The sequence below is a fragment of the Gavia stellata genome, chromosome 24, assembly GCF_030936135.1.
Source record: "Gavia stellata isolate bGavSte3 chromosome 24, bGavSte3.hap2, whole genome shotgun sequence".
NCBI lineage: Eukaryota > Metazoa > Chordata > Aves > Gaviiformes > Gaviidae > Gavia > Gavia stellata.
Genome location: NC_082617.1, coordinates 3,443,663 through 3,470,162, shown reverse-complemented (window position 1 = coordinate 3,470,162; position 26,500 = coordinate 3,443,663). Strand labels below are relative to the sequence as shown.

Below are 26,500 nucleotides of genomic sequence, written 5' to 3'. Positions count from 1 at the left end.
GAGCATCTCCAAGCATCCGTCAGTGCACTAGGCAATGCTGTGTGCAGCAGGAGACTGAGCTGTGCCATGCACTGGGTTCCTGGGGTGGGAAAGGCAGCCGTGGGTCTGACCAACGCGGTGCTGGAGGACGGATGCCCCTCCGAGGTGGGTTGGTGGATATAGCATGGGGTTGGACTTTGGGACACACCAGCATCCCTCCTCCGGGTGACCTGAGCTAAAGCTGCTTCATCTCCCTGCTCGGCCACCTCTGCAGAGCCATTAAGTGGCCCAGAGGAAAGACAGCAGTTTGTCCAGACAGTCAGCTCAGTCCTCAGCCTGGGCTTAAAATACCCTGTAAAAATAGTTCTTTCCTCTTCCAGCCACCAGACTGCAGCTTCAGAAGCTCACACTGCCCTCTTGATGAAAAACACTCAAACCAACCCAAACCATCTGTAGTATTTGCCCCGGACCCTACACCCCATCCCATACCTTCCCGTGTTTACATGGATACTCACTTTATCTCCTTTGGGTCCCACCAGTCCACGTCTCCCAGGACAGCCCTGAAAGGCAAAGGAGGAGAGCTGTGTCACCCCAAAGGGGGACCTCCCACAACCAGGGGATGTTGTACGGTGGCTGGGTGACCAGTGCCACGGCCAGGGCCATCCTGGCCCCAGGGATGCAGGAACAGAAACGGCTGATTCAGAGCAAACCAGCAGCACCAAGTCTCAGAGAAACACCCCAAAGACCGGTGGGGTGGAAAGTGCACCCTATTTTATGCTGCTCCCTTCCCACTCGCCTGCCCTGGCATCAGAAACCAGCTCTGCTCGGCCAGCTGAGCGGCGTAATCCTGCGGCATCCATCGCAGAAACGCCGCAGACCATATGGCCGGGGAGCAGGAGCGCATTTACTGATACCTGGTGAGGAAAGGCAGCGTGTTAGAAAAAAGTCCCATACAGCTGGATCACAGCCACACACTCAAACAGTAGTTGGCATGAGGATGTGAACGTTGTACTTGGCACTGGTGAGGCTGCACCTCGAATGCTGTGTTCAGTTTTGGGCCCCTCACTCCAAGAAGGACATTGAGGTGCTGGAGCGTGTCCAGAGAAGGGCGACGGAGCTGGTGAGGGGTCTGGAGCACAAGTCTGATGAGGAGCAGCTGAGGGAGCTGGGGTTGTTCAGTCTGGAGAAGAGGAGGCTGAGGGGAGACCTCATTGCTCTCTACAACTGCCTGAAAGGGGGTTGTGGGGACGTGGGTGCTGGTCTCTTCTCCCAAGTGACAAGTGATAGGACAAGAGGAAACGGCCTTAAGTTGCTCCAGGGGAGGTTTAGGCTGGATATTAGGAAAAATTTCTTTCCTGAGAGAGTGGTGAAGCATTGGAACAGGCTGCCCAGGGAGGTGGTGGAGTCACCATCCCTGGAGGTGTTCAAGAAACATGTGGACGTGGCACTGCGGGACACGGTTTAGTGGGCATGGTGGGGTTGGGGTGACGGTTGGACTTGATGATCTTACAGGTCTTTTCCAACCTTAGTGATTCAGTGATCTGTGGCTTCTAACTTGTGGGAGATCTGATCTAGCCCATCTCTAGTCAAAAGTGCACGTTTTGGTCAAGCGGTGACCCCACTTCAGGGCTTACCGAAGCATCTGTCCGGACAGAAACAGAGTCAGATGGGAGATCCGGCTTTTCTTGATGAAAGAAATCTACCTGGAAGATGTCATCAGAGACTGATAACACGCCGGGCTGCAGCACAGTGCCTACGTGCGTGTCTGCTGCAGAGCTGCAGCTCCGATGGCTTCAATTACAGCTGCTTTTTGTTCTGAGCTTGCAAACAGCCTTGTCCGAGCCCGGTAGCAAGCCTGGGTATCCACACTGAATTAACACCACCCCAGCGCAGACACGGCTGCATCCCTGCAACCACTGAGGCAGCCCCGACTTCGCTGCCTTGTGCCGAGGGGATGGGTAAAAAGGCCAAACTGCATGTCCAGAAACAGCTTTGGCACTGAGGGATGCTTCATCAAAGGGACTTTGATCGCTTAAAGTGCCCAGATCTGAAGCCCATGGGGCTCCGTGGCTCAGTTCCCCCTCCCCGGGGGCTGGGGGCCGTGCCCCCTGATCTCGGTTCATGTACGGAACATGTTCGTGCCAAATGGCACACGCAGCGGCAGTGACGCTGGCAACTCTGGTCTGATTTTCAAACCTTGGGTATTAGAATCATAGACTCATTTAGGATGGAAAAGACCTTAAGAGACTCTAAAGCGTAAACCTAACACTGCCACATCCCCCATTGCTGAAGGGGGTAAAATAAAGCAATTCCTGCCCATTGTACCCAATATTAAAACATGCACCAGAATGGGCAGGGACCCTTCCCAGTGCCAGGCAGCCCCTCTATTTATCCACCCAGCACCCTTCCTTTAAGGAGCTGGATGCATGCTGCTGAGAGACCACTTCTGCAGGAAGGTACCCCGTTTGGAGTCACCAGGATTTTACTGTTGAGCACCACATGCCTGTTGCAAGGTGCCTGGGGACAGGCTCATCCTCTCCGCCCTGGGCGCAGATATAAATTAGGTCCTTCAATAAGTCCTGCCTGCCGCTGATCCCCCTCAAAAGAGCTATAGGGTTGAGTCACTTCTTCTGGGTGCAGCCTCTAGCTTATCCCCTGCGTGGACGCCCGCTGCCGTAGGTCCACAGCTGAGCTACGCCAGCAGCCGATGGGGCGCCCAATGAACCCTTCCTCCAACACGGTCATCGGTGGGTCACGGTGCTCCACCGAGGACACTTAAATGTATCAGGACCCTCTCTGAGATGGCCAAAGAGCCGTTCCTCCTCTTGCTCCTCCCCAGGTGCTGGCCACAACCACCCCCAGCATAAATGCCAACGTTGCAAAGCCAACACGTGCAGTCCTAGTGCACGGTGGAGGGACAGAACCGAGCCACGGGCATGACAGCACCACCTGAAATTTGATGGCATCTATTTCTCTCCCTTAAGCAGCTCCCAATCTGATGCCATTTTGTGCAAAACAAAAAGAACAATTCAGAGCACCAGGAACAACGAACTCAACGGCTGTAACATTTTGGGAGAGAAAAATGAAAATCAATCCAAGGGATCTCATCCAGAAGACAGCAAGTGTTTTGCCCTGCAAACTGCACCCAGCACCGCTCCGCAGCACCAGCCCTCCTCCCGCGACGGCTGCAGCCCTGGGTGCTGCGGAACAGCGGGTGGCTCCTGGGAGGAAAGCACGGAGAAGGCTTTGCCTCTGCCTGTTGCCTGAGTTCATGCCATCCCTGACACCAGATGCCTCCAGCAGGATTCAGTTTAAGCCTACGAATAGAAACCACATCTCTGCTCCTAACCAGCCAGTGCCGAGTTTGAGTAACAGAAACCAAAACAGAAAAAGAAAAGCCTATGGGGACCTACCGACAGCTGGGAACCCCATGAAACACTGTCTGTGAAAGCCAAGGAGCTTTTGAATACTGGCAACACAACGAAATCCCTGCAAGGATTAGCAAGATCACAAAAATCAGCAGCTTCTAAAGTAAGAAACACTTTCCACTTCTCACAACATGTTGGTTTTTTTCCCCACCGATCTCCAATGCCTTTACAGTGGATGATGACTGGGATGGGAGCTAAGGGCATGCGGTCTCCAGAGTCTACAGTCCATAAATGCCCTGAACAGCATTAGGGCACAATCAGGACTTGGCAGGATGATAAATAAACCTCCATCCACACCTCCCGACTGGAACAGCTACTCAAAGTGTTTTTGCAAAGGCATACAAATCTCTGTGGGTGGCAAACCAGACGTACACGAATCTGCACCGAGGGAGAAGACCCATCGTGTGGTGGGGCAGGGCTGGAGGTCTGTGCCCCACTGATTTCCCTGATAGACACCGCCAGTGGAAAAGGAGGAGGAGAAACCCCACAAGTGAAAAGGTTGATAATAAACTCCCATTATTTCCAAACCTTTTCTCTAAGGATAACAAGAGATGTCACCTTCAGACACCCACCCTGCCTTGTGCCCAGGTCCTGGCTGCAAAGGGGGGTGATGCAGTAAGAGGATGAGCCGCAAGCCCAGTGCATATCATCACCACCAAAACCAGAGGTAAAGCAAAGTCCCATCCCCAAAGGAAAATCCCCAAATTCCTTTTAATGAAGTTTTCCAAGGCAAAGGCACCGATTCTTTGATTTCCCTTCCACAGGACACATTTAGACACCCAAAACATCCATCACACCTTTGCTGGCATCACCACGAGCACGGGGCATGGCAGCAGCAAGGCGTGTGGGTATGAATTCAGGGTGCCTGGGCTGGGCAGCAGCCCCAAAACAGGCTCTACGTGCCCAGAATCCCCATGGCTCAGGATGGCCAAAGGGGCTTGGTGGGACAGAGACCCAAGGAGGCAGGAGGACCTTTGGGGACCAGCAGCAAGACCAGAGCCCGCCTGCCCTCAGCCCTGGGGAGCAGTAACAAAATATCAGGAAAGGCTGCCAGGCTCGGCACATAATGTCAGCTAAAATAACAGCTCTAACCATGCACGGTACGTGCCGCTGCAGGGCTTCAAGCCTACATCTGCTTGCGCCAGCATCTCAAACCCAAACTCCTAGTGCCAGGATGGAGCTGCTTGTACCTGTGTTTCCACCCAGGATGCTCACGACCAAGAACAAACCCATCTCAATGCTTTCTACAGAAGGAAAAAGCAATTCCCTCCTGGCTGGGTCCCCTCCCCGCGCTGCCTCCCCTCCTGCCGGCTGACAACACGGCTGTCAAATGCCTCCACTCCCGGGATTTTTTTCATCCTTCAGCATCTGTTCCTTTTGCTATTTTCTTCTATTTTTGCAGGCAATAGCTGCAGCAGCAAGGAGATGGCCCGAAAGGGGAAGCTAGCAGTCCTAAATTTAACCGTTATCCTATGAAGCCTAGCTCATCGATGACGAGTTTAGTGCCAGGTCCCTCAAACACAGCCGTAAAACCAGCCATGCGTGGAGACTTGCCCTGCAGCATCCAGATGAACCCCAAGGGCAGCCCCGAGCTCAGGGCATCCTGGACGGCTTTCACATGGGTGCCTGCCCAGGGGGGAGGAGAAGGTGCCCATGGTCACTTCTGGCAGTGGCACTAGGTAAATGAAATGCAATTTTCTGGAGGAATCATTAAGAAAATCTAAGCAAATTAGGGAAATCATTCTGGAAGAAGAAATAAGTGTGGGAAAATATGTAAAAATATTTTTTTCAGCTACTTCTCAACTAAGACTGATAACTTCTCTAAGGATTTACCTATTCTAAGTTTACCAATTTTTTAAAATTTCCCTTTTTTGCCTACTACAATAGAGAAATAACGTGAAAAAAAAATCAAAACTTACGTCAAGACAAATTCAATGCTCTGCTTTGAACCACCACCACCACTTTTGGGGTGTCGCAGTGGTAGATAAGCAAAGGACAGTGATGCCAGTGGGGGCTGCGGGCTGACGCCTGGGGTTTGCTGCAGGGACAGGGGCTGGAGGAGAAGGCTTGGCCCCAGGCTGAGCGCCTCAGCCTGCCTCTGGGCAGGACCAGGGTGAAATCAAAATCGACAAGGTGGTTAAATGACTTGAGACCATCTCCAGGGCAGGGGGGATAAGGGAATCATCTTCTCCTCTCTAGTTGCCAGTGAAGTTTCTTCAGGGACATCAAAAAACCTTCTCACAGGGCCAGGCTGGTGCACAGCCCCATGCTGCCTGCGTGGAAGAGGTTTCCCTGCCCCGTTTCCCACAGCCAGGTGCTGGCACCACAGCTCAGCAGCCTGTGCCCACCACCCACTCTGGAGGGGAAGATGCTCCACTACTCATCCCTCCCCTCCAGCAGCCATCACCCCTGCCCACTTACCGGCAGCCCCGGTGGTCCCGGCAGCCCCGGTGGTCCCGGCTTCATGTTACCCTGCTGCCCATGTGCCCACGGCGAGATGGGGCGTCTCGGGTGGGCAGTTCTGTCCCCGAGCCGTGGGACAGCAGGGCTGGCTGCTACCGGAGGATGCTCCGGGACACTCGCCGCTGTCCCCGTCCCCAGGGGACTTTTGGGCACGCTTCCTTTGGGGGCAGCTGCCTGACGTGCCGATGGGGAGACCTTGGCAAAGGTAGCAGGCACGTCCAGGTCAGTGATGGCATCGCCGGGTTTGCCGGGCAAGAGCCGTCGCCGCGTACCCACATCGCCCGTCAGCTTCTCTGTAGTGACGTTCTCCTCCCGAGGGTCAGAGGCACGCTCCTTCTTGGCTGCTCTGTGCGTTTTGGTGGAGGGTCCTGGGCAGATAAAAGCACCATCAGGTACCCGGGCACCGTGACAGTGCACAGGAGAGATGGAAGAAACCACGACTATGCACTCACCAGAGCTACCAGCGACTGACGGGCTGCTCCTGCTGAGCCCTGGCCTGCCAGGGCCAGTGATTTTGTTATAGGTGGAGTTCAACAGCTCAAAGCCTTCATCCTCAATGGAAAGGCTGCCCTCCTCCTCCTCAGCTGACTGCATCTCAGTAGCAGAGAGTGAAGTCAGGGCGTTCCCATCAGGCTGGGGGTTGAGGGTCTCCTGGGCGTCCTCCCATGTCCAAGGTGGCCCCAAGGTCAAATCTGAATCAGTGGGTCTGGAGTCCTGAAAAGAAAGAAGGAAAAAAAATGAAATTTGACATTTTCACTTTCCCCCCCTCTCCCTGATCACCACACTTTGTGCTTCTTAATTTCCCACAGACATGAATGCTGCCGGGGGACACAAGGTAGCCCAGGGCTTGCGAGCTCCAGGCAGGAGCCCCCGAGCTCTGGGGAAGCTCATCGGTGATGGGCAGGTCAGTTCAGCCACCTACAAAACACAACGCACCCTCCACAAGGGACACAGGCCAGTTCTCGGCGTGGACCACACTAACACAAACCTCCTTCTCGCAGTCCCACTGCAATGATCCCCCCCGCCAATTTTCTCTGCTGGAGGGGCACCCATAACTTAATGGTAGAAATCCAAGCTTGAGAGCAATTACTGAAACAATTAAAGCAAATGCATAGAGTTACACCAGGGATCAGTCTGCCCCTTCAGCCTTTAATTTTGCTGCTTCTGCATATTTCGAGGCTCCTGGTGGTCTTGGGGGAATGGTACAGGAGCTTGCAGCCCCCACCACACATCTCTCCCCAGCCAAGCAGCAGTAGCACTCCTGGCAAACCTCCAAGGGTTGGGAAGGGAAGACAGACACAAGCCCAGGTGGAGCCTCCTGGACGCTTGTGGCAAATTAATTTAAGGCAATGGCTTGCCAGGGACTTGCTCTGTCTTCAGCTGCCACGCTAAATGGTTCCTGCAGGACAGTGCAGGTCGCAACGGCTCCTTCAGCTCTACAACCACCAGCGGAGCCCGGGCACCAAACATGGATGGAGGAAAACAGCAATCCTGATAGAAATATCTACGCTCAAGACAAAAGCGCTGAACGTGAGAGTTAAACTTTAAAGAGTTTACCTGTATCTAAACCGTACACTGGTTTTACATCCAGCACCAGTACAAGTGTCTCAGACTGGGCTTGCGCACTGAGCCACACGCGCAAAGACCCAGGGTTGGCTTGGCAGGTGGGTGTGAAGGACCTTCGCCTCTCCTGGCACAACTGGCCACATTTCCATCAGCCCCGCATGCCCACCACCCCCCGCCCAGAGCTTGCTCTGCGCTCCCGCTGAGCTCCACGGGGCACGGACAACGCGGCACATAGCATCAAGAAGAGCTGGTGGGACCTCAGCCCTGGCTGGTGGGTCCTTGGTGCTGGTGCCACGCAGCCGATGAAGAGAGAGTCTGCGAGAAGTCACTAGAGGGAGATGCAGGCTCATGCTTGCCTTGCGGGGCTGCAGAAGGGGAGCAGAGAAATATGGAGCACCCTTCCCATCGTCTTTCCCATCCTATCTTCTTTTGATTGAACCCATCTCTTGGTTCTGATTCTGCTCTGCACCACGGACCCCAGGTACATGCTCACTTGGGAGCGCCAAGTTGGATTTGCATCAACAGCAAGTAGAAAAACCAACAATTTCACTGCCAGAACTGGTGATTCTGCAGGTACAGACCCAATGGTATGGGTGGGTCAGGGGAGCCAGCTCCGGCCAAGCCCCACTTCTGGAGGGCCCTGGGAGGCAGAGGGGCTCCAAAGGCAGCAGGAGCTGCTGAAGCCTTTGCTCTGCTGTTGGGTGCCACACCATCAGATTGGAGATTTCCAAACTCTTCCCATCCCAAGTGGGGAGGAAAAGTGAACATTTTCAATTTTCAAATGTCAAGTTTGAAGAGTTTCTTTTAAAAACAGCTGGAATGCTTTGCTCTCAACTGTGAAAACCTTTTTTGGGGGGTCCTGTCTTTGTTTATTATATATAATTTCTTCTAATTTAGATTTCAAGATTTCATGTACAAGCGTTTTTATAAGCTAAACCCCATCTCAAATCATAAAAAAATGTGTTGCTGTTTTTTCTTAAATATCAGAAATGAAGTATTTTGACAACCTTTTTTTGCTTCCAAAACCTACCCCAAATCGACTTTCCCCACAAGAAGTTCTAACCAGGGAAAATCAGCATCCTCCTGGAAAACTAGCAGTGCCAAAAACTACTGCTGATACCAGCCACAGATACAACCTCTGGACACCTCCACAGAGCATCTCCATCCGCACGCCCGCAGGAGCGGGGCGGCCAGGCCCATAACGCACCCATGTGCATTGGTCCCTCTAACATTGCAGTAGATAAATACAGAAGGGACATATCGCTCTCTACAATAACCTGAAAGGGGGTTGTGGGGACGTGGGTGCTGGTCTCTTCTCCCAAGTGAGAAGTGATAGGACAAGAGGAAATGGCCTCAAGTTGCGCCAGGGGAGGTTCAGGCTGGATATTAGGAAAAAAGTCTTTACTGAGAGAGCAGTGAAGCATTGGAACAGGCTGCCCAGGGAAGTGGTGGAGTCACCATCAATGGAGGGGTTCAAGGAACATGTGGACATGGCACTGCGGGACGTGGTTTAATGGGCATGGTGGGGTTGGGGTGATGGTTTGACTTGATGATCTTACAGGTCTCTCCCAATCTTAATGATACTGTTATTCTGTAAGACTATGTGTAGGTACTAGAGGAACCCACCCTGGGTCACATCCAGGCCTCACGTTATCTGACTCCTGGTGCTCTCTAATCCCTGCAGCTGCAACTGAGAGGGGCTTGGGGGCAACCACCCCTGACTCCCCTTGAAGCCATAATACTCACCCCAAAAGACAATATTTTTCTGTGCCAAGACAGTCTCTGAGCATAGAGGTTTTTGGAAAAACAGGAATATTCCCACTTCCTCAGTCCTTTGCACAAATTTGTTACCCCACTTGCAGACAGAGACTTGACCCCCCCAAAGGGAGAGGCAATGGCAATGTTGATGTGTCGGTGTTACTCTGCTCCTCCAGCCAGCGCTATGTCCCAAGCCAAAGGACCGGCATTCATTTATCACCAGGATTTTTATGCCCCAAATGGCATCACCAGCCATATTTTTAAGAATGATGTCTAGCGTAGGTGTTAAGCAGGCAAGTGACAACCTGGCACCAAGGAGTAAAAGTTGAGAGAGGTTGGGATAAGGCAGAAAAGACAAAAAGCAAAAGGAAACAAGAGATGGCAAGTGAGAAAGCAAAGACCAGAGGTGACCAGCCAGCCCCTCTTTCCCCAGAGACCTCTAACGAGGACCCGTGGTCCTGCCCTGCAGACTGGAAAAACCACTGGATGCAACTGAAGGGTAAAACACATAAAACAGGAAAGAAGGGAGAAGTGATTTAGAAAAGGAAAAGACAACCCTAATTCATCTCCAGCCAACTCCCTTTAGCTGGCTTTAGCAATTAGATGCTCTCAGATTTTCCCTTGGGCACTACCCAGCCCGCAGTTCAAGCGTCAGGCGAGCTCGTTACCATCGCAGTCCTGAAGAGCAAAGGAAGATAAAGACTGTGTTTCCTAAACGGCACCCAGCATCTGGGTAAAATTCAAGGAGGTTGAGGAAAGTAAGCAGCAAAAGCCCTGCACAAAGTCATCAGAGCAAAGCACCTGAAGGGGACAGGTTGCCATGAAGCTGTTTTCATCGAGAGAAACGCTTATGTGCAATGAACGAGCCTGCAGAGCTTGGAAAAAAAAAATGAAAGCATGCTGCCAATTAAATCACAGCGGCTTTGCTGCCTTCGAGGTGGAGGGAAATCAGGCTGCAAACCAGGAGAGCAGGGAAGCAGCCAGCGCTGCTCATCTGCAGCACAGGCAGGCTGGACCTGGAGCATTACGGCAAGCTCTTGAGTACGGCCAGCTGGCATGTCCCTGCCCTCGCCCGAGCATCCGGGCCAGCCCGTGCTCTCTGCTCAGCGACACGGGAGCCTGGGAAGCTGCTGGTGGCGGTGGGTCCGAGGAAGCACTCACAAGCTGGGCAAAGCTCACCCCGTGGACGCGCTTTGCGCCGCGTTAGAAGAATTGCGCTGAATTTTTTTTGTGGTGCTACAGTAGTTTTCAGGCAGATCAGGGAGCTGCACTGACCTGCCCTGTGGTTCACAGAGCACAGTGCTGAGCGGGGGACTGTGGGGAACAGGACCTCGGGGCTGGACGAGCCCTTTCCCTGCTGCCCTTAGATCAGCATCAGCTAATCAGAAACTCCGCCTGGAACATAGCACCTTTCCAGCAGAAGGTCCTGTGTTTTAGCTTAAGCTGTCCACAAATGTTAGAAAATAACCAAGGAAAGAGCATTCCTCCCTTGCAATAGCATCGACGCAGCCCAGAGAACAAAGCAGCACAGTCCCTGCCAGCCCCGTTCTCCTCTAACCCCACCACAAACTCACAAACCCTACAACCTTTCTCATAGAGGTAAGATCCAAATCTCAAGAAAACCAGAGAGATCTGCTCATCAACTGTTCAGGCATTTTTTGAACCTCAAAGCTGCTGGAATAGGGGTTGAAGCCATGCAACACACAGAGGGGGCAAGGACAGAGCTGCCAAGGCATCAGCTCTACCCACTGCGAGGTGGGACTTGCAGTCCCCACAGCAGTACGAGCTCCCAGAAGGACGAGGCAGGATCCTTCGGTCCTTTCCCACCATGCACCTTATCAGGTATATGCCTTCCCTCTCCTTACACTTGGGTCCAAGGCAAAACAGGGCTGTGAAACTAGAGTTGAGGAAAGGCAGAAACCTGCCCTCGCTACAACGGGCTTTCTCCCTGCATCTCCATGTCATAACCCCTTCGCACACAGCATGGGCATTTCTTGCCTTTTTCCTTGCCATACAGCACTACCGACCGTCAGGGAGAGGGAGCCCCAAGGGATTAACAACAGTTTGTATTAAAAGCAGACACTATTCATCCAGGCTAGCCCCTACACAGCCACACGTTGCCCAGCTGACGCGGAGACCATCCCATGTCTGCCTGCCGATATTCATCAGCGCCCTGAATTAAATTAGTCTTCTCAAATGTATCAGAATCCATGGATTCAATTACACGAGGGTAAAACCCTTCGCAGGCTCCTTCAGTGTAACATGTAAGCCAGATTTCAAATCCAGTTAAGAGCCCCCCTACCATTAGCTTTAACGAACTTGGTTTGTGGTCCTGTTTCTGTTTAAGCAGGATGACTGTGAGCTGGCGGTGGTCAGTAAAGAGCTGTAACACACAGACTTTAAAAGAGCACTTTTTTTTTTTTTTAAACTAATACCATTAAAAAAACCCCTAGTTTATTTTACAAAGTCCGTTCGGGCAAGAAATCAAATAGAGAGCTGCAGAAAAAGTGTTCTGGCTAAAAGTCAACTCCATCGTTTGTACATCTTAAAAACAGTTCAGCCATTAATTATGAGCAACCGCATTCCCTGCAAGGTAACCTTCCCACAGAGGGTGCGAGAGGAGCCAAAGGGGAACCAGAGGGACCTGCAAGCAGCTGGTTCACCCTCCTCAGCCCAGCACAGAACTGTGGGGCTGATCCCCTGCCCACCCCAGCCGCCCCCCAGCAAGGAGCCCTACAGCCATTTCGGGAAGGGAACCATCGGGCCCGGGGCAGACCTGGAGACTCTGCAGACTCACAGACGAGGTGCCCTCAGCTCTACTCACAGACCCACAAAAGCTCATGCTTGGCCGCAGATACCACCGCTGTCCATCTTCCCAGCACCCAGCTCCTATGGCTTGTCCAGGAGGAGTTTCTGGGTAGTCCAAGATGCTAATTGCTCCTCTTAATGCACTCCAATTAGCAGCCACGAGCTCACTCTCCTCCCTGCACAATGCAGTCCACAGGCTGCATAATTTGTTAGCAAACCACGGCAAAACTGGTAGCAGCTCCATACCACCCACTCCAATATCTGCCCAGCAAATACTCTTAACATTTTTTGTAAGGCTCCAACTCCAACAGCTGGGAGGCTGGAGAAGAGCATCTGAAATATGAAAGGGGCTGAAAACTCATCTCAGGGGGAGGCGGAGGGTGCTCATTTACCTCCCCATCCTCCTCCTGGCACAAAGGAGGCTCAGAGGTGAGGACCAGACATTAGATGCTCCTCCACGAGCCTCTTCCTGCAGCCACACACAGTAATTAAACCCTCTGCAATCCCAGCTGCGTGATTCAATTTTGGATTTGGCACATAGTAAATCCAACAAGAAATGAGAGCCGGTGGGGGCAGGGACTTGGCCTATTTGTAAGTTCCAATTAAAATAGTTTTAAAAATTGACTCATTCCTGGTTAGCTTTGGCTTTGCTATTTCTAGTCCTATTTCGTAGTCCGGGTGCAGAGGACCTCTTCAGCCACCCCCACAGAAAATTTCTTGGCTTTTTATTTTGTAACCCAACTTTTCATCCATGAAAAGACCTGCAGCAAAGCAGGACGTTAAGAAAGGGCTTTTCAATCTGGATGTGAAAGTATTTCATTCAAGATGGAACAAAACATGGTGCTGAGCCCTGCCCCAGGCTGCTGTGACCCGGGTACCAGGATCTGCTGCAGGCTCACAGCACCCAAGCCACCCAAAGAGGCAGGAAACTCTACAACAGGCTTTTTCTCCCTTCATTTAATTAGGCATTGACATCTTTTTGGGGAAAATAGGGGCCTTCCACTTCCAAGCTCCATCCTGGAGACCATGGACATCATCGCCATGTCCCAACCCAAACCCCCAAGCAGGGCAGGCAGCTCCAGCTGAGCCCACCAAGACCCAGGGTTGCAGGAGACCCATTGGCTTCACAACAGCCCCGCTCTCACCTGGAGCTTCCTTCTAGCCAAGGTCTTTGCTAATAATTAACAGTCAGTCAAGGAAATAAAAGCTCCCAAGAGAGCCATAAAAGGGAGGATTTGGGCACTAGATCAAAAGTGTGCGCTGGCCCAGGGAGCTGGGGAAGGTGCAGAGGGCAGGAGCAGCTCAAGGCTTTCCCACTGCAGGGATTCACCGGTTTCACAAAGGACAAGGACAGACAAGTTCAAGACGCAAGCCGCTACAGCAAGAGGAAAAACCTCGCTGGGTGACTTCACCGTCCCTGCTCGCATGCAGAAGAGGTCAGGTGCAGAGCAAGCCGTGTGCATCCATCTCTAAAACAAGCACACCAAGGCAAAATATCCTGGTGTTCACAGCACAAAGAGCATCTCCGGGGTGAGCAGTGGCCCGCCCTGGTCCCCAGGGCCCACCGGCCAGGGGGTGCTGGCAGGTTTGTCAGGACATTTTCTCATCTGCAGCACTGGCTGCTGCCATGGAGACTGGGCTCAGGTTTCCACAGGCTGCCACGTGAACGACTGTAGCAAGAAAGCTCTTAAACTCAATGGGCTGTCAAACAGGAGTTTTTTAATTTTGCTGTTAAATTGCTAAAAAAAAGGGAAGCCACCTGATGCCTAGATGCACCTTGAAGTCCCAGGCAAAAAGGCTGCAACGGTCCCATCAAATCCATTAGAATAAATCAGCGGAGTCATCACTCCACTCAGGAAACCAGAGGGGAGGTTTCTAAACACCCTCACAGAATCATTAAGGTTGGAAAAGACCTGTAAGATCATCAAGTCCAACCATCAACCCAACCCCACCATGCCCATTAAACCATGTCCCCCAGTGCCACATCCACACGTTCCTTGAACACCTCCAGCGATGGTGACTCCACCACCTCCCTGGGCAGCCTCTTCCAATGCTTCACCGCTCTCTCAGTAAAGAAATTTTGCTTAATACCCAGCCTCTCTTCACCCCATTACGCACCACCAGTAGCAGACAACCTCACGCTCTCCCCCCAAGATGCTGGCATGTGCTTGTAAAAGCTTGCCTGAAGGCATGATAAAATCGGGTCCCTGATGCAACCAAGCCTGCTTTGACATCACCTGCCACCCTATAAGCCAGGCCTCCACCCCACCCCAGCCTCATCTAGCTGGAAGGAGGGTTTGCTTGAGGTTTGGAGCCTGCATCCATGCAGGTGCACATGAGCACCACCAAGGTCACCCCTGCCCAGCCGTGGCGGTGTGACCAGTGCTCGACACCGCAGAGGAAGCCCTGCTGCCAAGGTCTCCTGCAAAGTCTGAGGAACCCCTTTGGAGAGAGCTTTGAAAGCCCTGTTCCTCATTTATACAGCCCAAGGAAGCCCCTAAGAGCAGGACAAACATCAGCAGAGATACATAACCACCTGGGTGACTGTCACCCAGATGGGACAGCAGCTCCCTCAAGGGGAGCAAGGTAAAGGGGGGTAAACAAGGGGGGTAAAAACTACAGCCATTTCTTTATGAGTTGAAATCAGAAGTTATTTTTTTCTTCCAAAAATTAAATGGCAAAGTAGTGTGGTTTTGGTGTTACATTCTTGTTGCTTTGGGGGTTCTCTGATTAAAAACAGTCTTGAAATACAGCTTTAATGGTAAAAAAAAAAAAATCAAAGTACTTCACTTTTCCAGCACGACCTTTATTTCTCCCTTCAACCAAAGATTTTGCCACTTTTGATCCAAGTGCTAACTTCCTTAAAACACATTTTGCCACAAATGAAACCACAGTATTGAAAAGTTTCAGCTACAGCTGCTTTTAAGAGACCTTAGTGATCTCACTCTGTACATCTTAAAGAGGGAAATTAATGAAAGATATCAGCACCCCTCTGCTCCACAGGGCATCGCGGGGGCTGGATGTTAAAGCCCATGAAACGCATGGGCATCATTAGCCAGAAATCATTTGACAGGCAGAGAACAAAGGGAGACCCTGCCTTGTGAAAACAACTCTGCAAAGCCCAAGATTTAAAAGCCCGTTCTTCAAAGGCAGGTCACCTGTGAATAAGACATCTAGGCACAACTGGCAGATGGCATCAGGTGAGGAAGAGTATGGTGGGAAGCCAGGGCTTACAGCCTGAGCTCTGTCCTCACTTCTCTAACACAACAGGTTTAAATGTTATTTTTACCAGATGCCCAGATCTTATTAACCACAGCTGTGAGGCACTGCAGGGGCAGGAGCTGAAGCATTCAGGTATTCAATAGGTGAAGCCAGTACAGAACAAATCCATAGGACACACACCAGATGGGATGCCAAGTCCCAGCGGGAAGCCAGGGTCCGGCCCTGGCAGCCTGCACTAACACAGCATTGAATTCCTACACATTGCAGACAAGCTTTTTTTTTAATTTAACTTTAACATCCAGCATGGGAAAGGTCTATACTGGAAACTCTCATCTGGTGAGCTCAGGGGAAAGGGGTCTCTAAGCTGAAAGTTACTGGTCTCTTAGGCACAAGTAATCACAACTGAATTATATTGGTTCTGAGTAAACAGAACAAAAAGCCAAAATCAATAGCATACATGCTTGCTCCTTTAAATAGGACAAATTTCAAAAAGAACCAGCTGAGAAAGACAAATTGGGAACGGCTTTAAACAGCTCTGGAGTTGTCCAAAAGCATGAGAGTTGAGGCAGAAGGCATGCGGGTTTAAAACCCCCAGAAATTAGATATGGGAAGTGGGGAATGAGCACAAATTGAAAGCAGCCATTAGGGATGATAGAAGAAAAAAGGCATTGGCATGTGATAAGCAATGCAGAGTCTATGATTTGTAGAAAATTGACTTGGACAAAGAAAATAAAGACAGGAGAAACCTCTGACCCGGCCATCCCTCGTTGCAGCACGGGGTTCCCAGCGTGGCCCCCCGCCACGTGGAAGCGGCCGATCCGCCAGCAGCAGCATGGGAAGACAGAGCCGGAGAAGCCACAATTCTGTCCACGTTTGGACACAGCCAGATGACATAACCAGATGACAACGAAATACTTTCCATTCCAGAAGCAACAAGGAGGAGGGGGGTTTCTCAATCCCATCCTGATAATTCAAACTAAAACCCGTTAAAATAGCAGGCTCTCCTAAACACGAGCACCGATTTTTCAGTTTGGCTCAGAAAGCTGGGGAAGCTCCAGGGGACTGGGAAAAGGCTTTATGTTGTGCCAATATGCAAAAAAAAGGCAAACAGGAGGCCTTGAGTAATTACAGACCTCTTCCCCGAAGCTGAGCCCAAGCAAAATAACAGAGCAACTGATATGGGGCTCATTAATAAAGAAACCACAGATAATGTAATTAATGTCATGGTTTTGGAAAGAGTTGCCACGTAACTAACTTGGTATCTTGCCTGAGGAGATTAAGAGTGTTTTGTTGACAAAGATAACAGTGTTGATGTTAATGATCCTAGACTTCTGTAGGGCTTTTCAGTTAGCGGGGCTTGATACCATGGTCTAAAAACTCATCTGACTTCCTAAGTGGCAAACAGGTTAAAACCCAGCTCAGAATACATCTGTCTATGGGAGCCTAGACAACTAGCATAACATGCTGCCCTAGTTTTCAGCTAGGTCAGGCTAGGTAAAATGTATTTCAAAGCTTAGCATCTTCTCTCAGGAAACACGTTTTTGTTAATAGAAGCCTCTTCTAGCCAACAGATAAAGGTACAATATGATTTACAAGCTCAAGATCAGAGAAAGGCAATTCTGAACTATTTTTTCCAGCACATTCTAGCATCAAGCCCCTGGAAGAGGCTCAGTCATGGGAAAGTTGAAAATGAAGACTGGACTCCTTGCTAGGCAAGCTGCACTGATTTAGAGGAGGAATAATTGCCAGCAAATCCTACAGGCTGTGTTCAGCAGTAGATCAGGTCAGACATAATTATACCTTCGGATCTGCAGCATCCACAGCAGGACTCTGGGGAAGAGAAACCCCTTCTGGTGCTCAGCACAGCCTCCCTCCGCTCTGCACTGGCCCTGGCTTCCTCGGAGAGGTGCACAGGGCAGCAGACCTCAGCTGAGACATCACCCTGGCCTTCTCCGGGTGCTTTGGGCCAGAAGTGCAGGATCTTGTGTGCAGGAGACATTTGCTCAATCAAAACTGGAATAGCTCAGCCCAGTGATCCCCCACATCACTGCTCTGGGCAACTAAGGGCAGCATTTTTTGCTCACTAGGTTCATATATGGCACCCCAGTGCTGGATTTGGGAAGTGAATACGTTGTTAGCCTAAATACTAAAGATAAATGATTTGGTTTTGGAGGTCCATGTGAGGACACGAGACACTGGTGGGAAGTGCAATGCCCCGTGAAGTTGCTCAAGCAGGAGCAGAGAAGATGCCGACCAAGCCAAGCCCTCGCTGCAATACTGCTGGCATATGGCAAGCCATAAAAGTCAGCAAGGGCAGAAAAACCAAACCCAGGCAGGAGGTCAGGTCATAAAAGGTTGAACAGTAGCTGCAGCTCTCACTAGAAGATGACTCGTGGCTTGGTTAGATGGAATAGCACTTTATTTCTTTGACATGGGGTGGTGGTTAAAAAACACTGCGGTTCAGATCAACATACTCCTTTCACTACATTTATCAGACAGTAGATTTGAGGTGCAATAAATAATCCAGACACCTTATCCTACCCAAGAAACCAGTTTCAGAGGTCTTCAGACAGCTGAGATATTAGAGCTGTCAGAAACGAGAACCACCATCTCAAGATAATGCCTGAGAGCAGCGGAGATATTGCCAGGCTCAAGCTGTTAGACTTCCCCCATCAACCTTCGCTACAAATCCACAGGGATATTTGGTATTAGCCCAGGTTATCCAAGGAGCCGGCAGCGTGAAAGGCCAAGGGAACCAGTGGGGTAGAGGACTGGCAGTTTCCCCATGAGAGCTTGTCTCTATTAGGCAGGACAGACCAAGTTTGTGCCAGGTATTTTAGAGACCAACACCCAGAACATGTATGTCTCCTGATTTACACAGGCTTCAGACTGCTCTGATTTTAAAGGAAAGATGCTCTGGTAGTACTTTGGCATTAAGCAATCAAAGGTGCTAGCAAGAAAGTAGCAACTAAATCTCCATTAACTGCTTTCAAAAATTATCTTTAAGATGAACCTTCCTCCTAGTTTAAGTAGAGTCAGCATTTTTTTGACATAAAAACCCAAGGTTTTTTTCCTTTTCTCTCCATTTGAATTTCTTCTTAATCATCAAGAGCACCACATTGTGATTTGCTTTGTTCAACTGCAACGTTTCTTGGTATGATCGAAAACTAGCAAGAAAGTCCTGTAAAGTAAAATCTTTTACTCTGTGTATTGAATATTTGAAAACCTCAACTAAAAAACAAATTTTAGTTAAGACTCAGACTTGGTAACAAACAGCAAAACCTCACAAAAAATATCTTTTGTGCCATCCAGGTCATAGTAATGTCCAAGCTCATTTTGCTCCATATTCTCTGCTGCCACCAAGCATTGCCTGACCCAGCAGAAATACAGACGCATGAATCATGCCACACAGGAGCATCTCCTCCTGCTTATGCATGTGCAAAATCAGGAGCAGAGACGAGCACTTGCCCAGGCCACTCTGGTTCATTTGGCCTCCTGCTCCCTGGAAGTGTTTCCGAAAAAATCACTTGCAAGGAGCTCCCCGGCTGCCAGCTGACACACACCATAAAGCTAGAACCAGTGATACAAGCCTCACTCCACGATTTTCCTTTCAGGCTGAAGGACAGCCCAAAACCTGCTCAGGCATTCCTCCCAGCCCATCACCGTGGAATCAGGCCACCCGCTAACTGGAAAGATGCAACACTGCAAAGTAAGACTCTCGCCAAGCTCTAACAGCAGAGTCCAGGCTGAAAGTTTTAAGTCCTTGCAGAAGTGCTCAGATGGTAATAAAGAGACCTGCCTTGGGTTTTTTTTACTTTTGAAGACGAAAGATAGTGGTGAGGAAAAGGAACAAGCAGTCCCTGCTGCTGAGATGCCGTATTTGTACGCACAGTGACCGCGTCGGACTACTACTGAGCTGTTACTATTTAAGGAGCTACCAGCAGTTTTAGGATTGAATGAGACTGAATGAGTGATTGCAACACCAGTTTTGTCCAATAACAAATCTGAGCGTGAAAGAACAGACACGCCGTGAACAAACCGAGCATTTTCATAGAGCTCTCACAGCATTTTTAAATCAAGGAGAAATCTCACAAGTAGCTTGAACTGCCCAGATAATTCAACCTGCAAAATTTTGCCTCTTTGGAAACCAGTGGGATTTGAGCTTTATTTGACTTCTGGTTGAATGACTTTAGGATCCCAAATTAAATTGCTTTGGAAAAAGCCATTCAGTTTAGTAATCAACTCAGCCCTCTTGCTCATGTTTAGTACAGGCAGACAGAGAGAAAACAAAAGGTAGGAGAAGCAGCTCAATACCATCCATCGCTCGAAGACTACTCAAATTACAATCTACCCCTCAAAAAAAATAATCACAAAAGGAGTAGACTGCAATTCAGGTATAATCTAATCTATTGCCTTCATCCACCATCACCCTAGCCCTCCATAATTATTTAGCTCTAATTAGCAATTAAGAAATTCACCAATATACTAATTTACTTCTAAATGAACAAAGGCCCAGAAAGTGTAACTACGAAGTATAGCTTTGGATCATCCCTGCAGCAGAGCTGATCTGCTCTTCATTATTTGCAAACTGTAGCACATTAGTACTGCATTTTTTTCTTTCAATAAATCCAAACGTCAAAGATCCCGAGGCGTCTCTGGTCCTGATTAAGTGCTCGAAAAATAAACTTGTCCCAAATCCAGAATGTCATTAGTCTTCCCCTGTAGACCTATGAATTTCACCACTTTTCTTATTATGGCAACATCGCACCAATTCACACCAGCCTCTGGGAGAACCGCTGCCAGCAAAGCCGAGTGGCAAAGGAGCATCAGATGGGGGGGGCACATCCTAAACGGGATCCATCAGGACTTGAGGACTAATTGCAGGGAGGCAGAGACCACCTTTCAGACATGCTCAGGAAGAGTGATTTTGCCATCTCAGTTCATTACCACCTTTACAAACCCAACCCATGAGCACCCTCATCAGCAAACCAGCAGTATGCTCACCTGTAAGCCGTGATTGAAGCCTGGAGCACACAGTATGAACCCAGCTGCAAGAGGCCACATGGCCATGCGGGAAGCATAGTTTGCACAAAGGAGTTAGGAAGGTGGAACCGGACAGTTTAAGCCAGGCAGGGGAACAGAGATCATCCCCAAACGGTTAAGGGCCATGCCTGGGAGGGTGAGGGGAAATCAGAAAGGACTCTGTACTGCTCAGTCACACACACACAAATCTCTAGTTACATTTGCTGGCAGGTTTCCCCCTCAGGATGTGTGTTTGCATGAACTCAAACAACAAACCTTGGCTAGAAATCCCAAATAAAGCAGAAACAGAAAGGACTTGCAGCCTGCCTTGCTCAGAGCGATTGCTCACCTGCCCCGACGTACTCAGAGCTCTGAGCTGTCGACGCGCTCCAAGCTCCTCTGGGACAGAGCAGCCCCGATGGGGACGAGGCAGCCCACAGCCCCAGCACCACGAGCACCCGTGGGACTCGGGAGCAGCAGCCCCTCTTCCACAGCCAGGCTCCCCAGGGAGCCGTGCCGAGGAAGCACGACACCCTGCGACCCCCTGAATCACAACTGCCTCCTTCCACTGCAGAGCTTCAGCCCTTCCCACCTCCTCAACGAGAAGCAGCAGCAAGTCTTTCCCAGGCAGACGTTCACATCCCATGCGTGGGCAGAAGCATCCAGCCTCCCGCTTCTTCCTGTACCATGCAGAGACCTGCTGCCCTGCTAACCCTAACCTCACCGCTTCCTTCCCTCCAGGGATATCCAGCTGCAGCCAGGCTCACAGGCAGATCCACAAACACCTCTGCGCATGCAGCGGTCTGACCCATCTCATCACCACCTTCATCAAGCCACCCCTCTCGGGCTCAAGGCAAACGGCTCAGGAAGGTCACCTAAGCTCATCTTGGCCTCCACCAGCTCTGACACATGTCAAGTTACAGCCGAACCATTGAAGAGAGACATCACAAGAAAGAAAATCGTAATTTGTAGCCTTGCCTGGGTATTTTGGCTTTTTACCCGATTGCTCACTAGAGTGACTGGTTTCTGCAGGAGACATTGAGGTGGTGAGACATACCAGAGGGACACAGGGAGGGACATTCCCTGCACGCACCTCCTGCAGCAACGCAGGAGAGTCATACCTGAGCAGATGAGTCCCGGATTTCATTGGTTCCTCCTGGCACCTAGACAGTTGGAGAGAAACAGAGGAAAAATATCACTGCCCAAGGACCTGCACTGACTTCAGCGTGTGGTTATTGTTGGCTCCGGGATTGAAGAGCGCACTGCCTCCGACAGCATGGGAAGCATCCAGGGAATGCACACTGGGAACCAGTCATTCAGAGCAACACGAGGGAACAGCTTTTGATTAAACCTCTCATCTTTGGGTGGTTTTTGCAGTTTCTTTTGTTTTGTTTTTGAAGCTAATCAGCCCAAAGGAGGGCCAGCAAGGGATGGGAACCCATGTGATGTAGGGCAGAATTATCCCATAGGTTCCCACTTGCTGATGCTTAATATAAAACCTTCTCCCTGCTGGGTAAGCCACTGGAGCCACTCAGGTGAGTGCTCCAGGCCTACAGAGCACAGGATAATACAGATATTAAAAGCAGGTTAAGAAGAGCCCATCACCTTACGGGCTCAGAGGACACAACTTGCAGCTTTTAAATGAGAGATTTGCCCTTATTTCTTAGCTCTAGGGAGTAAGTCCAACTTATTTCATGGAGCTACAGCCAGTACCTAAAGGGCTGTCAGCATGGGAAATGCCAGGTATCATTTTGGGGATGACCACGGGTTACATCTGCTGGAACTCAGGCACACCCATCTCCCTTAGAGCAGGCAGCCCACCAGCGTGACCTGCTCTGCATTACACACTCAGCCTTCTCCGCATTTACTCCCTGGCAAAGCCAGCTCCTAGTTAATCCCTTATGATCAGGGCTTTTCCTAAAATCCTCCTCTTAAAATAATAAATACAGAAACTGATGCAGCCCATCCTGGGGAATGGAGCAGTTGCTGCAGGGCTGCTCCAGGAGCAGGGAGAGGCAGGGGCAGCAGCACCAGCTGGGTGTCACCGCTCCCTCTTCGCTGCCTGGGCACGCTAGCACCAGGACCCCACAGGAAGGAAACATTGGGCAGGACCCAGACAGGGCAGATGTCCCATCCCAAACCCAGTTCCCTCTTCTGACACTGCCCTTTCCCAGCATCTCTCCCAGCTCCTCACTAGATGATCAGCAAAGGCTGTTACACATGGGAGGTTTGTGCCAAGCGCTGACATTAGGCACTTGCCTCTTCAGCAAGCCTTCTCCAGGCAGCTACAAAGCCCTTCTAGATACTTGGCCTAGAGAGATGAGGTGTCTCCCTGGGCCAACTCCAGCTCCTGGGGAAAGCCTGGGTGCTTCATGTCTCTGGGGATTTATTACATGATCTGGGCTTTTTGGCACAGATGTCTTTCTTGAAAAATTGCTGAACATTGTAATAAAAGGAAAACCCACAAAACTTCTATTTTGCAGCAATGCTGACAAAACAGAGAAGACAACCTTTGAAAGGATGATGCATCAAAGGGTGCAAAATGCAGCAATCTTGCTGGGAACGAGTGAGCAAGAATTTCAAATTAATGTACGATTCCCAAGTACAGCTTTCACCCGCTCCCAAAAGCAAAGCTCCAGCTGCAACATTACTCAACAGCTACTCAAAACTTCCCTGTGTTAAACACATGAGCACATACAGTCATACACACACCCAGGCTTTCTTTGGCTCAGAAACTCTCCCTCTAACTCATTCTCCCTTTGCACTAAACCCATTTACACAACTTGAAGGGAGGGTTTAGATGGTGAAAGAACCACCGCCCCATGTGCTGGCCACCATCATCTCCTTGCATCTCAACTCAAACAGGAGACCCAAGCACTTCCAGGCTGCATTAACTCCCTCCTTCCATTTGAATAGTGTTACACCAAAGAGGAGCTTGGGCCAGCAACCTCAAAATTTGTCAGCTGCCCTCAGCCACACCTCTGGCCGGGCTGGTGAAAGCTCCCGCGGGGAACCAAAGCGGTTGAGGTTGAAGGAGCGTGTGCAGGTTGAGTTGTAGCTGCGGCAGTGCTCGGCGGCGGCTGCCGGGTCTCCCATCACGAAGGTCAGTTGCTGTAGAGCACCCTGGGCAGGAAGAGACACAGAAACCACAGTTTACCCATGCTTTTCCTCAAGAGGAGAGGGAAAGGTCTGGGGGATCTCCAGCCTCTCACAGCCAGAGACTTCTTTACAGGACAGTTTAGGCAATCAAAACTCACTCCCCACCTTCAAGAGCTGGTTGCAAAGATCCTGGGAACAAAGGATAAGAGCCAGCAATGCACAAGCTGTTCTTGAGTTAAATAACAGGGAGGATTCAAGAAGTGCTAAGCACACTGCAGGATCAGGCCCTTGCTATTCATCCCCAAGACAGCATCTGTCCCTGGCCTGGCCCGAGCACTCCCCTGGTGCAGGGGCAGTACCAAAAGAGACCCCTTGACAGGCTGACCTCTGTGTGTCTGCAGGCAGCAAAAGGCTTGCAACTCCACCATCACCTCACTTTGACCCACTGGGAATCCTTTGCCTGTGAAGTCCTCAAAGCAGGGACTTTATGTTCAACACGCATGTAGGACCAGCTCCCCAACCAAATGCTTTGCATGCCGACCGCACAGATGACTTCTATACATGGTAGAAGTCATGGTCAACAAGAGAAGATGAGTGTAAGTCTAATCTAGACGTCTCTACTGCTGACCTGACTGCTAGCACTGGTGTTGCCCTGACCCAAAAGAAAGCACTTTGCACAATTCAAAGCCTTTGCAAAGTCACCCTCCCCAACCATGAAAATAAATGGTGTGTTTTAGGAAAAGAAGGCAATGGATTCCTTCAGAGGGAGTTGCAACCTCACTTCATGCAGCTAGAGCAGACCACGTCCTCAAACACAGCCCTGCGAGGTCTGCCCAGGTCTCACCTTAAAGGGGATCTCAAAGGACTCGATCAGGCCTCCGACGATGATCAGCCCTTCGGTGTTCACTCCCATCCCAAAGTAATTGGACCAGCTCACCCTGTCCACCAGCCGACAGTCCACGTGCAACTCCAGCCTCTCCAAGGAGATGCTGAGAGCAACTTGGTGCCAGTGCCCATCGCCAAGAAGGGAAACTGGGAACCTGCATGCCCCGGAGGGGGAAGGGAAGAGGCACAACATGAAACTTAGGTCCCACACCTTACGCAGGACTAGGCTTCACCCTTACCAGCTCCCAGGGTCCCTCATGTATCCATCCTTAGGGCAGATGCTAAGGACAGTACAAGAGAAATCAAGTCTACCTTATCATCACAAGTAAGCACCATCACTTCCCTTCCAGCATGGGAATGCTATTTCTATCCAATGGATTTGGGCACATTACAACCTCTTGAGGCATCTGGGCAATTACTGGTACTTGTGTCTCTCCCCACTTGATTTATCCCCAGGTATTTGAACCTTTTTGTTCTTTGCTTTGTTCTTCAGATCTGCATCATTTTGAGAGAGTGGAGTTAAGCAGTGACTACCTGTGCTGTCACACCACCAGGTCTGAGGGACCATCACCCAGGTGGGGGGACATGATCTTGATTCAGCTGAGGTGGGGTCAGAGCAGCTCTGCTCAAAGCCCATAGTGGGAAACCTTAACTCTGGCCTTGGGAGTAGAAAAGGAAGCATGAAAAGGCAGAAAAGAGCACCTGAGCTGGAACTTACTCATAGTGTCTCCTCCTTGTGGTGACAAAGACCAAGCCATATGGGTTAATCCTGATCTGGAAGAGCACGTGGCTCCGATGGCTAAGGATGGTCACTAGGCTGGTGTCCTCCTTCAGCGAGTACCTGAGCTTCATCAGCACACTCAGCTCATCTGCAAACCTAGCAGAAAGAAGCAACTCATGGCACCCTGCAGCAGCTGCTGAATCACCATGAACTGCCCTCTTAGGGGGAAAAAAAACAAGTCACAGTACAAATGAACTCAGTGAGAACAAAAAATAAAAAACCAAAAGCAAACAGTCATTCAGTTTGTAAGGTCAGGTACTCAGAAAGGAGCAGCCAGGCCAAAATTAGCATTGCCCACATAACCATAATGCACCTCTCAGGTGTAATCTCAGCACATGCTTATGAGCACATGATTTTCCGTGGGACTCCTGCCCTGCCCACTGCTGAGATTGGATGGTAACCCATTCCAAGCAGCTCTTCAGTGCTGCCTTCTCTCACCATGTCCAGTGTCTTTGTCCACAGTGAGCCACAGCCCCGTATCAAGTATGGCAAAGGTCCAACCTGGTCTATGCCTCCACAGACCAGTGCCTTGGCATCAAGCAGTGCTGATGGATATGGCTGTGCTGTCTCTCTTGCTCTCTCCAGTTCTGTGCTGGAGCAGAGAGGTCTTCCCAGTGGGAACACCAAGAAAACACATTCCTGGAAATGGTCAGTCAAGCACTGTGCCAATGCGTTTTCCCTGCACATGACCAAGAGATGGAAGAAAGGAAAGAAGCACTGAGCTCATAGGAGCACAGAGTGGATGTGTTATCTTCTTGTCATTAGGGAATGGGGTCTTAAAGTAACCCCTCAAACCAACAAGCATGCATGAGGTGATTTTGAGCACCACCACCCCAACCCCACCCCCTGCAGGCAGCCCACCTGTCCCCAAACGCCTCCCTCGTAGGGATGTTGAGGGTAGCGTACTGCCCGATCTCCAGGATGCTGCAGTTGGCTTCATCATAGCCGAAGGAAATATTGCTGAGGTCCTGCGCATGGGAAGTAATTTTGTCCAGCAAGTTCACTTCATCTGCATTGAGGGAGAAGAAAGAGATGCTCAGTAGCTGAGACACCTTCACTACAGGTCTCTGCTCCCTTCGTTCTTGAACCAAGGAGCAGGATGAAGTTGTGTCCCTCACTGAGGCAGGTGTCCTGACCAGACCACAGCGGCACTCCCCTCTGCCCAAAGCAGGGTTCATCGCTATGACAAGGTCAGGAGCTCCATCGGGAGCCGTGCATCATGCAATAATCCCTTCCCAGCAGGTAAAAAGCCCACTTTCAGAACTATGCTGTCAACGTGCAAGATAGTTTGAACTGGGTGAGAGCCCCTGGTGTGGGCTATTTGGCAGCACCATCACTCCAGTCTCATGAGGAGCTTTTAACTCCCATGGTGAACAGAGACATTCCCTTTCCAAATTCATTCGTTAACTAAAGAATCATTCAACTACAGAAATACCCGAACAAAAATTCATTTAAAACCACAAGGTTTCTCATTCCCCTCCATTAGGAA

The 26,500-nt window shown here is 50.4% G+C and overlaps 1 protein-coding gene across 1 annotated transcript in view; it reads right to left on the bottom strand.

Moving 5' to 3' along the window:
* LOC132319117 (collagen alpha-1(I) chain-like) overlaps positions 1-26,500 on the bottom strand; it is a 95,229-nt gene that overhangs the window by 34,116 nt on the left and 34,613 nt on the right. The window contains exons 2-8 of the mRNA XM_059829029.1: positions 25,873-26,020; positions 24,949-25,107; positions 24,190-24,385; positions 23,226-23,369; positions 6,319-6,584; positions 5,829-6,216; positions 495-539 (exon numbers count right to left, since the gene is read on the bottom strand). Coding sequence (XP_059685012.1) covers positions 495-539; positions 5,829-6,216; positions 6,319-6,584; positions 23,226-23,369; positions 24,190-24,385; positions 24,949-25,107; positions 25,873-26,020 — 1,346 coding nt within the window. The remainder of the gene's footprint in view (positions 1-494; positions 540-5,828; positions 6,217-6,318; positions 6,585-23,225; positions 23,370-24,189; positions 24,386-24,948; positions 25,108-25,872; positions 26,021-26,500) is intronic.